This window comes from Grus americana, chromosome 6 (assembly GCF_028858705.1).
Source record: "Grus americana isolate bGruAme1 chromosome 6, bGruAme1.mat, whole genome shotgun sequence".
Classification (NCBI taxonomy): Eukaryota; Metazoa; Chordata; class Aves; order Gruiformes; family Gruidae; genus Grus; species Grus americana.
Window position 1 is genome coordinate 35,947,490 of NC_072857.1, and position 16,382 is coordinate 35,963,871.

At 36.9% G+C, this 16,382-nt stretch overlaps 1 protein-coding gene across 1 annotated transcript in view; it reads right to left on the bottom strand.

Annotated features, from left to right (window-relative positions):
• Positions 1 to 222: 222 nt before the first annotated feature.
• The window catches only part of FAM171B (family with sequence similarity 171 member B), a 38,449-nt gene continuing 22,289 nt past the window's right edge, over positions 223 to 16,382 (bottom strand). The window contains exons 2-8 of the mRNA XM_054830565.1: positions 15,673 to 15,906; positions 14,899 to 14,991; positions 14,453 to 14,611; positions 12,310 to 12,477; positions 9,097 to 9,213; positions 8,174 to 8,297; positions 223 to 7,904 (exon numbers count right to left, since the gene is read on the bottom strand). Coding sequence (XP_054686540.1) covers positions 6,569 to 7,904; positions 8,174 to 8,297; positions 9,097 to 9,213; positions 12,310 to 12,477; positions 14,453 to 14,611; positions 14,899 to 14,991; positions 15,673 to 15,906 — 2,231 coding nt within the window. The 3' untranslated portion in view covers positions 223 to 6,568. The remainder of the gene's footprint in view (positions 7,905 to 8,173; positions 8,298 to 9,096; positions 9,214 to 12,309; positions 12,478 to 14,452; positions 14,612 to 14,898; positions 14,992 to 15,672; positions 15,907 to 16,382) is intronic.

Consider the following 16,382-nt stretch of genomic DNA (forward strand, 5'->3'; position numbering starts at 1 on the left):
TGGATACAGGAGTCTTCGGTACAAATGGAACAGAGAATATGACTGATTTACAACTGGTAAATTTAAGGACAATAATATTCTTTTGTCATTGGAATTATGGTAATGACAGAAATATACATTTTTAGTGATATTTAGGAAAAAAGTATTAAGTGAGAGAGGCATGTTCCTAAACAAGATAGGACTTCAAAGACATTGAAATAAAAAGTCTTCAGTGCCTTAACTTTTAAAACTTTTATTATATTGCATAAGCTATAACATTTTACAAATCTTAGTTACATGTTCAGCAACAGATACACTGATACTGTAGTAAATACAGAGATGAAAACACACCTCTGACAAAATATAAAAAAGTAGAAATACTTAAAATCAGGATGCTGAATATCAAGCATGTTTTACATGAACAATATCCATACTAGAGTGTTTTTGATAATGACTGAAATAGGGAATGAAGTGTTTGTTGAATATACGGCTCCAACATGCAAGGTGGTGAGCACAGTCAGTGCCATCAGGTCACCCATGTTTCAGCATCTCAGAGCCTGGCTTTTCATGAACTCCATGCTCTAATAAGCACTAAAAAGTGCCTTTCTACACAAGAACAAGGTGTTGTAAAAATATTACTGTTCTAGCATGGACTGAAGTGCAACAAGTGCTTCAAAGGAACTGAATCAGTTAACTGGGGAATAACGTACCAGTACATTTTGGGGAGGGGGAAATATAGGAATGTTCAGTAAGTCTTAAACTGACTGAAAAAAATTCATTTGGTAAAATAATTTTCAAGCTGAGAGTGCTAATACTAAAAATGACAACACAGTTTTGCCCTGCCAGTCTTAAAAAAAAAAATCTGCAGCCATTTATTTTGGTAATCAGAACACACCGAATACTACTTTTAAATGAAAATGAAGCACAGATTCAAGTCATTTAAACCATCTTTCATGTAAATTCTTTAACACAAACGTAGCTGCCTACTGTTAGATGTGTGGCACAAATTAGTGCAAACTACTATAAAAGAATGCTCATTTTTAACTCTGTAGACGTAGCGCTGTTTTGCATAATTCCACTGAATTAAAGAAAAATGAAAAAAACCAGAAGCTTGGGTTATATAAACAAAGCAGGTTAGGCTCCAAATTAAGATAAAATTGTTTCTAGAAAATAAGAATTAAGTACCTATCTCTATACACTTTCTGCTCTTACTGGCAAGGAAGGTTAGCAGCGGAAAAAAAGATTTTGATTATTGTAATAGTTTTTATATATAAACATATATTAATTTCATTTTTTAAGTTAAAATCCCAGTCAGTTTCATACCTGTAAATCCAGTGACTTCAAGACGCTTACTCTTGACTTACGAAGTTGAATCAGATCCCCATGTGGATTTTTAAAAGATACTACTGTTCAGATTTCTAAAGATACATTTTTAATTTCTTTTCAAACATAAAATACAAAAAAACAGGGTTTACAACAATTACCATCATCATCGACATGCAGGAGTCTGTATTCCAACATAAAAAACACTATCTGCCTTTTAAAATATTACAAAAGCTACATAGTTGTAAGTATGAATCGAGGTGGGGTTTTTTTGGCTAACAGAAAAAAATAATGTGCTTTTCAGATAGTCAGGTGTCCCACTGATAAAATAAGTCTGATGAAAGAGAAAGGCACTTCAGCAGGCTCATTTACCTTCAGATTTTCCAAATACGCAATGTTTCATTTGCAGTACTAGACAATGGATGTAGTGTACTGCCTTTTAATTTGCACAGTGTTAGACCAGTAATATTGTTAACCTGTTTCACTTTTTAACTAATGAGAAGAGTTTAGACTGGTGCCCATTCATTTCATCCTCTTTGGTACAAATTACTGCATAAAAACAAAGCAGACAACTAAACATTTTTATTCCTACATTCTACATTACTTTTTGTGCGTCATCTCCAGCTCTACATGGGTAACTAATGTCCCTAATCATCAAATCAGTTGTGCTTTCAGGTTTGTAAGACAGCAGAGTTCTTTTATTTTCTGACAATACTATAAAGATTTTTCCTGTTCATCATGGGGAATTTTTAAGTGATTCCCCCTCCCCTTTTTTTTATTTCTATAATAGATGGCATTTGATAACAATCTGAAAATTACTGTCAATTAGCTTATTCTAGCTTACATATCCAGATTAATGTGCTGCACGTTATTTAGCCTGATCACTTGCCCCTAATTTATGACACATCAAAGTACTGATCTAAGCCACATGAATTAATCCGCAGAAGCAAGCTTTGGCTAACTCAATTAACCATCTTATCAAAACCAGGTAAGACCTGGAACCGGTACACCCTTCTGCAAGAAGAATCTCAACCTCATGTATTGCAACCATGGCAGGGAAGTTGTACTGAATTTTATTAACAGCTTTTCACCTTAAATATATGACAAAATTTGGTGATGAGCGTTCTGTATCTAGCTAATACCTTTCACTTAAAACTGTGTGTACCTGCATGTAGCTTTTTTCCCCCCAAAAGCTGACAACTCAACAAGCATCTTGTGAAGAATCATCTGAGACATAATTCTTGCAAACATTTGTGTTCTCCAAAAAGAACTGATTCCACTGAAGCACAAATGCTTATCAGTTTGGAAACAAGCATCAGAAGGAAGCTATATCCTTTCCCATTTTCCCTCTCATTCCCCTCTCCTTAAAGGGGGCTTACTTAAAGGTGTTCAGGCATGGCCCACTACTTCTTCCGAAGTTAACCTCCAAATGCAAAGAAGTCGAAACCTCTGACTGTTTCCCTGGCCTTTTCAAGAGCAGTGCACCATGAATCCTTGCGACTTTTTGTCTAGACCTAATTTTAGCACTAGCATTTTAGCACTCTTAGTGCTGCAAGACTGAGCCAACAGAAAAAAATCTTAAAAAATAAATTCACTGATTCCTATAAATTCCTATGTTGAAAACATAGATAGAAATATAGAAAAGCATTAGTTTGACCAAAGATAAATTTCATTATAAGATTTTATCTTTTCCACATAGGTTACGTATCATGTATGGTTAAAGTTTTTAGAACTCAGTGTAGTCAAATTCCCTTTTTTAATGATTTAAACCCAAGACAACTTCTAGTCACTCATAGGTAATTTATATTTCCAGTGCATAAATTCCAACATATAGCTAGAACATGAAGACTCAGATAATATATTCTGTAAATGCTGAATATAAATAGGATGTATAATTCTAATAATTTTAGAGCTATGTAGAGTTTTTAAAATCCAAGATTTAATGCTCATGATAGGGCCAAGGAAGAATTCCTTGTCATTGTATGCTTAGGGGCATCAACTATTTTCATGTAGCATTTATCTTTGCAGATACAACTGCAGCAGTAATTTCTCTCCACATAACAGTTTTCTCATTCTGACACAGAAAACAAGTATTTATTTTTAATATAAAACTAGACTTTAGAAAAGCCTCTTGAAGTGTTACCAGCAGCATAAGATACCATGTGATAAATGCTAGCAAGTTACACACTGAAAACTTGGTGTATGGGATCTACAAAGCGAGCAAAGATAGCTGTTGCTTGACTGGCATGGATAGAGGCAACAGCTAAAAGACAGCCTTGGAAATGGTATTACCAGAACTGCAGAAAAGAGTTTAAATATTCCACTAAAAGAAATGCTCACACCCTCATTCAGCAAAGGAGGAGCTACTATCTAGTAGAGATACCAACCCCATATATAATGAGATGCCTATTTTTCAGAAAACTTTATTCTATCTTCCTACTACTGAGAAGCCTAGCAGCAAGAAAGTCTTGCAAGAAGATCCACTCCACTCTGACTTGCTTTGTTGGCTAAAGCTGAAGTGCATCACTGATGTGCTTTGCACTACAATATGTGCAAGGTAAAACTAGCTAAATCCAGACAGTCAAAAGCTCCTTTAGAATGATGGTACAGAACTGAACTCCGCTCTTTTCTCTTGATCAGCTGGCAGAGCAGACAAGAATCTGCACTACATCAGTACAGCTTTTGGCACCGGTACTTTGAAGTCCCAGAGTTACAACTGATGTTTTCAATGTTTCTAATCCTTTTTCTCTGGTGACCAGATACTCACTCTGATGCAGAACAAGAATGCTAGAGTGCAAAACTCTGTTCCTTTGAACTCACAGGAATCAAGCCATTTACCATGGTCTTAATATTTTAACGCTACAAGTAAGTTTGAGGAATTAGGTCTTTTTGGTGTATACAATGGAAAAATGCATTGAAAAAAACTCTGCAATATATTTAAGTTACTTCAGGTGAACAAGGTTTCAAGTAGAGACATCAATTTAATATTAACATCTCAAAACTATTAGCATGTCAGGGATTTTCTGTTATGTTCAACAGAATATCTAATATTTTCTTTTTTGAAAAGGCAGCCATCAGAACCGATGCAACTTTAAGAGCAGGGCAACATTAAACCTCAAGTCAAAGCAGCTTTCCGAGGAAATATGCATCTACAGAAGATATATAAATTGGTTCCTACCAATGTATATAAGCAAATGATGAAAATATCCATATTTGGGGCTAGAGAGTTAGTCATACACAAAATCCAGTGGAACTGCATATAGAAAAAAAGGTATTGTGAAAATGTATTCCGTACAGGAAAACTGAATTACAGTTACCTAAAAAGAGTACCAAAGGCATGCTAATATGACAAGCCATCTTCACCTCTGAAGTAGATGAATCATGTAATTAAACCAGATTATTTTGGCCAATTTAATTACAGACATATTTGCACACCTATCTCAAACTTATTTTGTACTCTCATACTTGTGAACTCAACAGGAACATCCTATTTTGTTCATGAAGTAACTGCACATCAGAAGAAGTCGGACTGATGTACTACTAGTACCATTCTGGTTACCTTGCATATTCTTCTAGAAACAGGACCAGACAACTGACAATCCCAACAGAACAGACATATTTCACAGTAATGTTTCCTGAGTAAATATTCCCAGAAGCCCAGCTGCATAGGATATTTCCCAACTCTTGAGCGTACTACAGGGCAGACAACCAAGTGCACCTCACCCCACAATTCAGATATAGGCATTGTATGTTCGGGTCTTGGTACAGAACCTTAACCAAGCTCTAAGGGAAATATTTATAAAGCTTTTTTAGGATGATTTATAATCAAACTGCCAAAGCCAAAATGCTGGAACTTATTTCATCAGGGAAACAGCTTCAAAGCCACAGAAAGACATTGTATATACTATACGAAGCACATTAAGGGATGCATCTACTTTTCTGTTAGCCAAAGTTGAAACGATCACTTTGACAAGATGAACATTAAAAATAAAGGATATTCTGATGGCCTTTCCTTCCTCTATACATATCTTGGTTACATTTCATGCATTCATGACTTTTGGTAAATTTAACTCTAAGATGAGTCATAAGTGGTATTTATATTGCATTATAGACCAAATTTTGCTATCTGCGCTCTCATGCTCATAAAACCCTCCAACTTTTTAAAGCCTGTTTAACCCCTCTGTGATGCACAACCTAGAAAAAAGTAGCTCAGGCTGGCAAAATATAGGCACATAAACCTCCAATGATATTTAATTTTTTTTTTAAATGTAAAATAAAAAGCAACAGTGCCGAACTTTCCTGCTAAAGGAAGCTATTTGAAAGGCATAATTTGTCTAAACTTGCAAACTCTTTCATTATGGGCCAAACTCCAACTTTTAAATCTGCAGAGATTCAAGATGATGTTGTGGAGCACAACTGGCCCAACAGCATGCAGAAGAGAGGATTTTAGCTGACAACGAAGCCAAAACAAGACACGGGGATCAGTAGTAGCAGCAGCTTCAAAGGCTACCAGCACCAGTCCTCTTCTGCTGGATGTGGACACTTCGTAACAGATGCCAATCTTCAGTGTCCACAGTTCGTAACAAAGCAGACAGGCAACATCTTAAGACAGCGGGGACCATGAACTGCAGCGGCCACAGAGCTTGTACACCTTCTCTCCTTCTGCCACTGCTATATGGAATGACAACCTTTTGCACATGGGTGGGCAGACAGGGAGGGCAGTAATGCTTTAGAGCTCTGCTGATAAATCCAACAGAGCTCATCTGCTGGTGTCATGGGACTAATTGATGAAACGTTTTACATTATACAAAGAAGTCATAACAGATCCCTAGAAAAGTTCACATATAAAATACTGTACAGATGGTCACATCGATTAGGAACAAGGCTAAGGAATGGCTTCAACCACTCTACCAACACATTAGCAACAAGTAAAAAAAAAAAATTAAAAGATGTGCCTACATTTCTCACTGTGCATTCCCAGAGGTGTGTCCAAGAATGACAGGCTAATTAAAATGTGGGCCTTCCCTATATTGCCAGCAAAATTAGGAACTGGAAAACTTTAATAGTAGCATTTCCCTGTTAGCAATTCACATTGAATATCAATTGCCCAGCTGAAGTTTAGTAACTCAATCTGCATATTAAAAAAAGTAACTTCATGATACTAGAAAACAACATTTCCCCTGTAAACCCAATACTGCAGAATTACACAAGCAGCCAAGAGGTCAATAACTAGCAGGGAGAGCAACAACACAAAGCACATTGTGTTTTAATTTATAGGAATAAGCGGTCTCTCCTCTCTCTTCTTCCAGATATTGGTTTTGCTATCTCTTTTTGTGATAGATGGTCTATCCCTTTTTTTAGCAGAAGGGATACCAGATTCATGACTTCCTGATACAGGTTTTCCTCTTAGACCTTCTTCATCTTGCTGTTCTATGACTGGCCCATTCCCTCCATCCAGAATGTGCCTCACAGCCTGGTCCTCTGGAGTGCAAACAGTGGTCCCACTTTCACTGCTACTCAGATCCAGATCTTCCAAGTAAAGGATCTTGGAATGTGGCATATTTTTAATGAAAGTTTTCTCTCTCTCCAGTTTCCTACTAGGATGATGCTCATTCATATCCACACCAGAGTCCAGACTGGTATCATTACTCTCCGTTTTTCTGCCCTTTTTCAGATCTATGAAAGAATGCCTCACTTGAGCAATTGGCTTACCATCCAGGGACACAAACCATGCTCGAGGGTGTGGAGATGGTTTTCCTTTAGAGAGTTCCAATAACGTTTGTTCCGAAATACCTTGAAGTTCAGATGAAAACGGAGTCATTACAACTGCTTCATTCAATGTCCCAGGAACAGAGACAGATTCCAGTAAGCTGTTAGTGTAGCGGCCCCAGTTTGATGTTTGAGAAGGTAAGCCCTCTTCACTATCTAATGTACTGTTTTCATCTCTGCAGGCAGAAGGCTGTGGATGAGCGTGCACTGGCATTTTCGGTAACGTTTGCATGTAAGTGTCACGATTCATGGGTTCCATCATGGGGCTATATACTAACTGCCCTTTCCTTGGCAAAGTTGCTGATTTAGCAGGATGCAATTGTTCCGGGGAGTGGAAAAGGTCGGAGGTTTGAAGAATAGCAATAGGTTGATTGTAAATATGCATTAGATGTTCTGGGATATGGGAAAGCCCATACATCTCCTCCTTCAGTGAAAGGTATCTGTTTTGGTCCTGAATGTCCCTAGGAGCCTGGGAAATAGTACTGTTACTATGTTTTGGCTGCTGTAAGTGCCTAACTCCAGCATTAGGCTCCAGTGAGTGGGCTGAATTTCTTGGCTGACCAGTCTGATAGGATGACTGATAAGAAGCATCCTCTGTGTAGATTTTAAAATTGTCTCGAGATTTTCCATCTTCCGTGTCTACGGACATCCTTCTTTGAGGGCTGTATGAAGAAGTCTTCGGTGTATACAACTGCGACTTATCCTCCAACTTTAAAGACCCTTTGACAGCACTGATGTGATTTATGTGAGTTGTTGATGTTGTCTGGTCTTTTTTTATGACCTCCAGCTTAGTTGTACTTTTTTCCTTCTTTTGTGTCCGACCGCATTTATCCCTATGCAAAAGAGATGCAAGGTGACTGTAAAGCATCCTAGGAAATACCGGACTGCTGATTACCAGAGCTGAAGATTGGACTTTGGTTAAGTTATAGTGTAATATGTCATCACAAACTTAAAATTAAGTTCTGTAATAACTGTCATTTTTGAAGAAATATTAGGCTACATATTATAGTTTAGTTAAGGAAAGTCTCGGCTTCAAAAAACTATTTTATCAACCTTAAATTCCATTCATGCTAAGGTTATTAGAACCTCTCTTTTTGCTTACCTGCAGTAACAAAGAAGAACAGCAAAAAATCCAATGATAATGACAACAGTACCTCCCAGTATGGCCGTAAGGAACACTGTGTGATAGGCTGTTATGTCCTTGGAAACCGCACTAATAATGGATTCTAGATTATCAAACAAAACCAGACAATAATTAGTTCTCAAAAAACTAATAATTCCGCTTGATATGCAGAGCTGTATGTAACTAATAAATTAAACTGTACTTTTCCAGAGATTTTGTGTTCCTATGGCACTACCCTTTTCACCTTGGTATTTCAGCAAACCAGAAAATATACAAGCAGTGGTTATAATATAATGGATCTTCAAAGGTTCATCTCAAGTATGAAAGCCTCACCACGGCATTTCCTCAAGTCCAGTCAAAATACATTTGTATTAGTTGTCCAAACTAACTTAGAAACATTTTCTATTTAGTGCTTCTGTCAGAAAGTGCTATCTGTTTTTAAATTTTGACAGTGTATTTCTCCAATAAGAATCCCTTCATATGAATTTGAAAAACATGGAACAAGTCTACATAAACCAGAATCCACTAGGACCATTTTACCCATGACTAATTTTCTTGTTGTATTTCCTCCTGTCATACATGATCCTCAAGAGTAAGGGATACAGTCCTGCTGATTTTTAGAACTCCGTAATCACAGTTCCCTTGCAGACTTCTTCCAAAAGATAGCGAGAGTATAAACATGTAAGTTCAAATACAGTTTGGACTTTCCCCCATTTGAAGTTTTAGGAAATGGTTATATGCACAAAGACACACTCTCAAGACTCAAACAAAAGTTATCCAACTGTTGAAACTGCATGGTTTTTTTCCCTTTCTGTTGTTAAATAGATCAATCAAACTGACAGCCTTATGATACATTGTTACTTGGGTTATTCAGCAATTTCTTTTCCAGTTGTTTGCAATACCTCTTGTTCCAGGCAGCGGAGCTGCTATCCAGTAGCCCAAGTGTTGAGCAGTGTATGTCCATACTAATTGGCCATCTGCTTCCTTTACCATTCCTAGCCCACGGCTTACCCAAGCACCTGAAAACAAAAGGACAAAACATTGTACATGCCATGCAGCATTCTTCTATACCTCAAATCTTTAGCAATTAAGCTATTATCAAAAATACACAAGGTCACAAGAAAAAACGAAACTTCTGACCTATACGCTATTTATTACACAGCTCTAGCTAAACATACAAACTTTCTCTCTTGTCAATGTCACTGCAAATACCCCTGTGTGGACATCTACTTTGAAACAAAGCATCAACAATACTTACCTCAATTAATTTAATATAATTCATTTTCTATTAACAAATGCCCTTCACAGATATGCACACAAATAATTTGAAAAATCCTATTACATGAGCTTAAGCATGTATGAAGGCCAAGCCTAAAAATAGTAAAAATCAAGGAGCAGGTAATTTAACCATATGAATACAAGTTTAACATTAGCTAGCAGCACTTAGTGGGAAAGCATGGTAATCTAATAAGCTACAATAGGATAACCAATGTTTGTCTTGAATGTTTCTCTCCTCCTCCCTGCCCCAAAGCAGTAGCAGTTGAGTTTGTCCAAGGCAGGTCTATTGTTAGGACACAGATTCCACACCATCTGTTTGGCAATGCAAAGGACAGGTATTATGGTATGCCAGCTTCTACAATTAATAAAGCATGCAGTAGAAGAGACAGAATTATACTTGACCCACTTGAACACATTTATTGTGTGCCATCTGTGAGATTATAAGGACAGAAAACAACCTCATATAAACAAACTTACATTTTCAAACTGCAAATACTGAGAAAAGAGAACCACCAGGTTTTTTTTTTAAAACAACAATAACCAAAGCAGGCAAAAAGTGTAATTCATAAGCCCCATAATTTCCTTTTCCCTGGCAGAGGGGAATAGCAGCAGCAGCCACCTAGAGCCCTGAAAGAGGTGGCTTCTCAATTACCTGGAAAACCTTTTGTCCAGACTTGGGAGCAACACCAGCCAGAAGTCTTCCATCCCTAACTCTCATATGGAGAGAACAACAACAGATCCTCAAATTCTCTGTCCTGGGAACTCTAAGGCAAGATGTCACTATACTGCAAAACTATTGTTTGACAAGTATAGCGAGTGGGCTACTTAAAGGCAGATAAAAAACAACAGAAGGCTATCATTCTCAATTAAGTGTTACAATGCAAGCCTTTTTTTTTTTTAAAATTCTATTAAAATCCACAAAGTGCTTTTGGTACTAATAAGGCAAAATATTTAGTAAGAAGGAAGCCACATTCAATACACATCAACAAATTCTGCATTTACAGCAGCTAGAACATAACTACAAAAGCTCATTTTCCAGGAACAGTCTCTGTACTATTACACTTTGAGTAACCCCAGGGAACACTGCACGAGCAGACACGTGAAAGCAGTTTCCATCTTGTTTTCTGGTGCGTGTGGATCAGCCTACACAACATCAAAATCAGACCTTTTCCCTCACCACTATCAATAGTCTTATTGCTCATGTCAGATCAAAGATAAAAATAGAAGAAACATATTTAAGAATAAACATCCAGAACAGTTGCAAATTTTCACTATAGAGAAGAGATGAGGAAGTGGAAGAAAAAGTGGGAGTTATGCCCAGAAAGTGCAGGTGTCAGCCCACAGTCCTCCTTGTCCTCTCCTCAGCAAGCAGCATTTAAGGCTCCATGTGAACACTACACCTCAGTGAGCACCCTTCACAAACAATTTACCTTTACGGAACCTCTAACGGAGTACACTGTTTCTGAGAGGGAAATAAACAACTGTTTTAATTGGTTTTACTGGCTCAGCATGCCACGCTCCTGCTCTTGCTCTACCCCCAAGGCCAACATGCCTAAGTAGGCTTATTGAGCAGGCCCCTCAACACCCATATACACACCTCACACTGGTTTATATTCTAACCTGACCCTGTGCCAAGCTGCTCTAGCTTTGTCAACTTTTTGTTTTAGTAACATTGTTGGCCCAGTTTTCTGTTTAGCAAGTTAAAACAGCTCAGTATAGGTACAACGTAGCACAGGAGCCGGCAAAAGTGGCTCTGGCAGCAAGAAATTAAAACCCCTAGTGCTATTTTACTATGTCAGGGTAAAACCCCTTCTCTGATGAAGGCGGCTATCTGTTATCATCAGTTACCCCTCTGAAGTCTTCTAGGTATATAGACAAACTTCAACTTCTATGCCAAACTTACTCTATTCACTCTTTTCCCCAAGAGACAACCTAGCCCATTTTTTTTATTAACATGTTCTTAACTCATATTAATGATGTTCTTCATTAAGACAATCAGTTTCTTTCTGGAACACGTAAACAACACTTTGTTAGAGTTGGCATCCACTCCTGTACTTCCACATGTTGAATAACAGCTTTTTGCCTCAATAAGGAATAAAACACTTACCTCTTCACTCACTTGCGTATTTCAACACAGAGCGTGATGAAAAGTGTAAGGTACAATGTAAGACAATCAGTACACTAATGCACACACAGTTAATACACTTATCCCATTTAAATGTCCTGTATGTAGCTCATTACTCACTCTTGACTAAAATTAGACATGAAGGGATGACAAAAGGTTTAGAATGTCTAATCCCCAGCCTCTCCTCTTCCTATGCGTACTGTAAGAACTATGTTGTTCCCTTTGATAACTCTTATTTCCCCTTTGTTTCGCTGTCTGAATTGCTTTTGTTAACTGAAGTAATATCTGCTCCATTTTTACTGTCAAAGGATCTTTAGAGCTAAACTCTAGGAAACAAAGCATCTAAATCTTCAACTCTGATTTGTTTTCTTTTAATAAGGCATTCACAAAATTACCAGCCTTAAAACTTAACATCATCTAAAACGTATGTTCCCTGAATCCTCAGCCTCTCATGAAAATAAAAACCCATTACATTAAAAATTTGTTCAATAGGAATTTGACCAAAGCTTTTTGAACTAATGAAAGCAGGGAAATTCCTTTGAACAATTCAAGCTAGTCTATCAAGAACCAACACAGAATTCCTAATAACATTTGTGACTATTTACCACCCCCCACATATTAGTGCCATCACCGTTCCACGACACAGTGTCATGTGCCAAAAACTATATACATGCGCTAAAAGGTAGAACAACACCTAACTTAGCCCACTTACCAGTTTTCATATCGAATGTCCATGCAGGTATAGCATCTCCTGATTTTACAGTACTCGTGGGAAGAGGAAGTGTAATCTGAATGGGACCATTTACCTTCAGTTCTTTCCCAGTCAAAAGAACATTTACGCATATTGCAGCAAGAGGAGTCAATTCCATGCTCTTGAAACCTGAATGTGAGAAATATCATCTATCATTCTTCACTCATTGTGCACTTTTAAAAGAAATATTTAGAATTAAGAATCTATCATCATTGTAACTAAAGGCAAGCCCTCATTCACATCCAGCACCACAGACAGTTGTCACCAACTTGGTCGAATAAAAATAATCTCTTCTGGGCTTTTAAAAATCTTGTGATTAAAATAGAAACCAGTCATTGCTATATCAAATCTGTAAAAGAGAAACACACTTTTGACATGTAGGTTCAATGCTGACTGTAGAACCAATAATTAGGCAAAACTTGGCTTGGGGGTGGAGGAATAAAGGTTTTTCCCCTCAGATAATTTGATTCTGAAATAGCTAACCTATGTGAAACACAGGTAATGAAAGAATTTTTGTATAATTGCAATATACGTAACATTGAATCAAACTGAAAATATATGCATATATACAACTGCTGCATTTCTCCTTAGTCAAGCAGTCCTCTTAATAAACTTTCCTGTAAGGATGAACTTTCTAATTTGGCAGTTACAGTTAACTGAGTAGTTAATCACGATGCTTTTCAAAGCACTGGAAGGAAACTTTGCATATACAAAGCTTTACAATGCAGCCTGAAAGTTTGTTTCCTTTGTTTTCCTTACACTAATTTGCAAATACTTCAGAATCCACAAAATGACAAGAAAGCCGAAACAGAATTATTAAGTACCAGAACAGTGTCAAATCTATGCAAGCTGTTAGAAGCTGGTTGTGAGAAAACTCCTGGTGCATCAGATATCAATTAGCTTCCACCTGCCCAAAAGGAAGCCTATTCCTTTAGGAGTATATGAATAATTTAATACATATGCGAGACAGATTGAAAGGAAAATTCAAAGGGGAGCAACACTGCTTATTCTTTTATGCTTTAAATTTACAGAGATGCAATATAGGTAAGAAACATTTTAAAAAATTTAAGTCAAGACACCAATATATGTGATGATTTTAATTAAATGAAAATTAAAGAAGAGAGCATGACAAGTTCAAATAAGCCCCATAGTAGCCTCCTCATGTACTACAGTGAATTTAAAAGCCTCATGGCTTTAGACCCACTGGGAATAAAAAGAAAAGAACAAAAGGAGAGATGGCTGCACACTGTACAATCTACTAGAGATTACTGTATTTACGTAAATAAAACACATCTGATAAAATGACAAATACTAAAAGATCCAACTGTATATGAGCAGAGTTATAGTGACTCATGAAAGCCCTTAATGCTTCTTCAGTGAAACAGATGCACAGAAAATGTTATTTCAGTTGTGTTCTGTATACATAGCTACTGCTTGGTTTCAAACAAGGCTTACGCAGATTAACTGTCTGTGAGCCACACTAGAGCTTCCGTACAACCTTTATGCTATGTGTAAAGCTCCTAGAGCCAACCCATTCTAGTGAAAAATGCAGACAACTCTACAGCTGAAGTCAACTGCTGCAGTTTCACTGATTTCTTTAGGGTCACCTAGTTTACATTTACATTACCATATTTTTTAAGGTATTTACTAAACCAATTCTACAGTCTCATGAAATCCTGAACATATTCAAATGAAAGGAATTCAAATGCTCACTTATTGTGTATTAGAATCCCGCAACTGTACTTCAGCACTATGTAGAACTAGATAAATATGTATATATATTTATATGCACAAAACCCCCTATACGTATATAAATCTATGTAGATACACACACACACACACTAAAAAAGCAGACTGAAGGATTATTTTGGTGCATTAAGATTTATTATGTTCTCATACTACATGGAACAAGATAATGAGTGACATCAATTACTCACCTGATGTGTTCACAGCTTACTCCCACAGAACAAAGCTTTGTGATTTAATGCAATGGAAGCAGGTTCAGACCCTTTTAATTTAAGCATATGTTTTTCTGAAATAACATACACACTGCACTACGATGTGAAGATTTCTTCTTTTAAAAATCCTTAAACAACATATTTACCTGATTTATTTAGAAGAACTCCTGTTGTATAGAGAAAGCTGTCCACTTTCAAAAATTGCTCTGGCACTGTCAGATAGGCTGTAACATTTGTAATATGGTGATTTGTTGGAAGCTTTATTAAAAATTTTGGAAACTGAACACTTGGTTGAGATTTGGCATCTGTAAAAGAGTGACATTTTGTCTTAGCAATGGTAAAAACCAGTGTTTTTATTACTGCTTAGAAATTCATTTAGCACAACAACCTGTTTTCACCCATTTTCTCCACAGTTTGTGTATTTCTAGTCTAGCACTTGTCACAGACACGCACAGTTACACAATTAACTGAAAATCTGGCTTTGAGTAGATAGGTATTATATGAGAACATGGACATGTTTGGGGTTTTTTGGTATGCGTACAGATGGTTATCACAAAGTGTTTAGATTATGGTCTGCATACACTGAACTTACCAGACAGTTTTCCAGTAATTAAGACAGTATCTTCAAACAGCCATATATTAGCTTGACTTTGTGGGAATAACGAAAGTGTCACAGATGAGTATACTGCGGAAAGTAATAATATCTGTTACACTGTGCAACTGAAAAAATCCTGCAAGATTTCCAATTCTGAAGGAATAGGGAATAGAGCAGTTAAAAAAGAGTATATGTAGACTGGTTAAATAAATTACTCCTATTGTCCAGGGCATGAATTTTAGTGGTTAAGAACGAAGACCTCTGTTGTATGTTTGCTACTGTTGTATGCCTTCTATCAATAAACAAGTGTCTAGAATTCTTAAGAGTCCACCTCTTTTTTTAAAAAAAAAAAATCATGTAACATTAGGAACATGCAATAGTTAAACAAGAAACCTTGAGAGGACATTGTAACACCAGGTTATACCTGTTATGCAGGACTCAAAGCATTGGCACTCTAGGAATTGTGAAAGACAACGTGATTTTTGGCAAAACACTTAACAACCAAGTCTAGGAAAACAATTTCTTAGAATACACTCAGAGTATTGCAATATAACCTAGAGTTAAAAAGGGCTATTTTCTATTTTACAATAATAAGCATTTTGACAAGTTTAACAGATCAGTCCCCCTTACATCTGCATTGACAAGCACCACCTCCCTTGACTGACTTCAGTCATTTTCAGTTGACAGTAACTACCCAGACTGCTGAAGAAGAGAGAAATTTAATTACCGACAGATACAGTTTAATAATAGGACTGTAAGAGGTTTACGTACTTGGCATTCTCCCAGTCTTCCAAGGCAAAGGTGTTAACATGTAGCCATCCTTGTATGATACGATAGTTAAGCTTAATCCTAATTTGTAGGGAACTTTTATTAATACTGCTCCATTGTTTCCAGTAAGAGTAGAATTTGTCTTCGTGTAGTTAACAAACACTTCTACAACCGCTTGTTGCAGGTACTGATGACTGATGATGTCATTTACTTGAACTTTTAGTGTAAAAACGGATCCTATTAACAGAAAAAAAACCAAACCAGGAGGTCATGATGCATCATAACTAAGGAGCGTAACTTAATTTGTAAAGAAACCCTAGAGTTTATGCCTTAGCTATTCATCCACTGTACGGTGGATCTCTACCAGAGGGTAAGCTCTAGCCAAAGGGAAGGGTAATCAGACAAGTACCACCAGAGAGAAAAAGGAAGGAAAAAAACCTTGAGATGGAGCACAAAGATGCCAAAAAAAGTTTATCAATCTCAGAAAATATAATAATATCTAACCAGTTAAAAAAAAACCCCACAAACACACAAACAAAACTAAAATTACAAAGTAATTCTTCCCATTTTTGTTTAAGCTTGAACAATTCATCTGTGACAATGAGAGATTCAATGTGCCTTGCAAATGCTCAGCGATATCACACCAATACTACAGCTGGCCTTGTTATCCCAGTGTAACCCTTGGCTTGGGTCACACATTTAAAGATGCATCT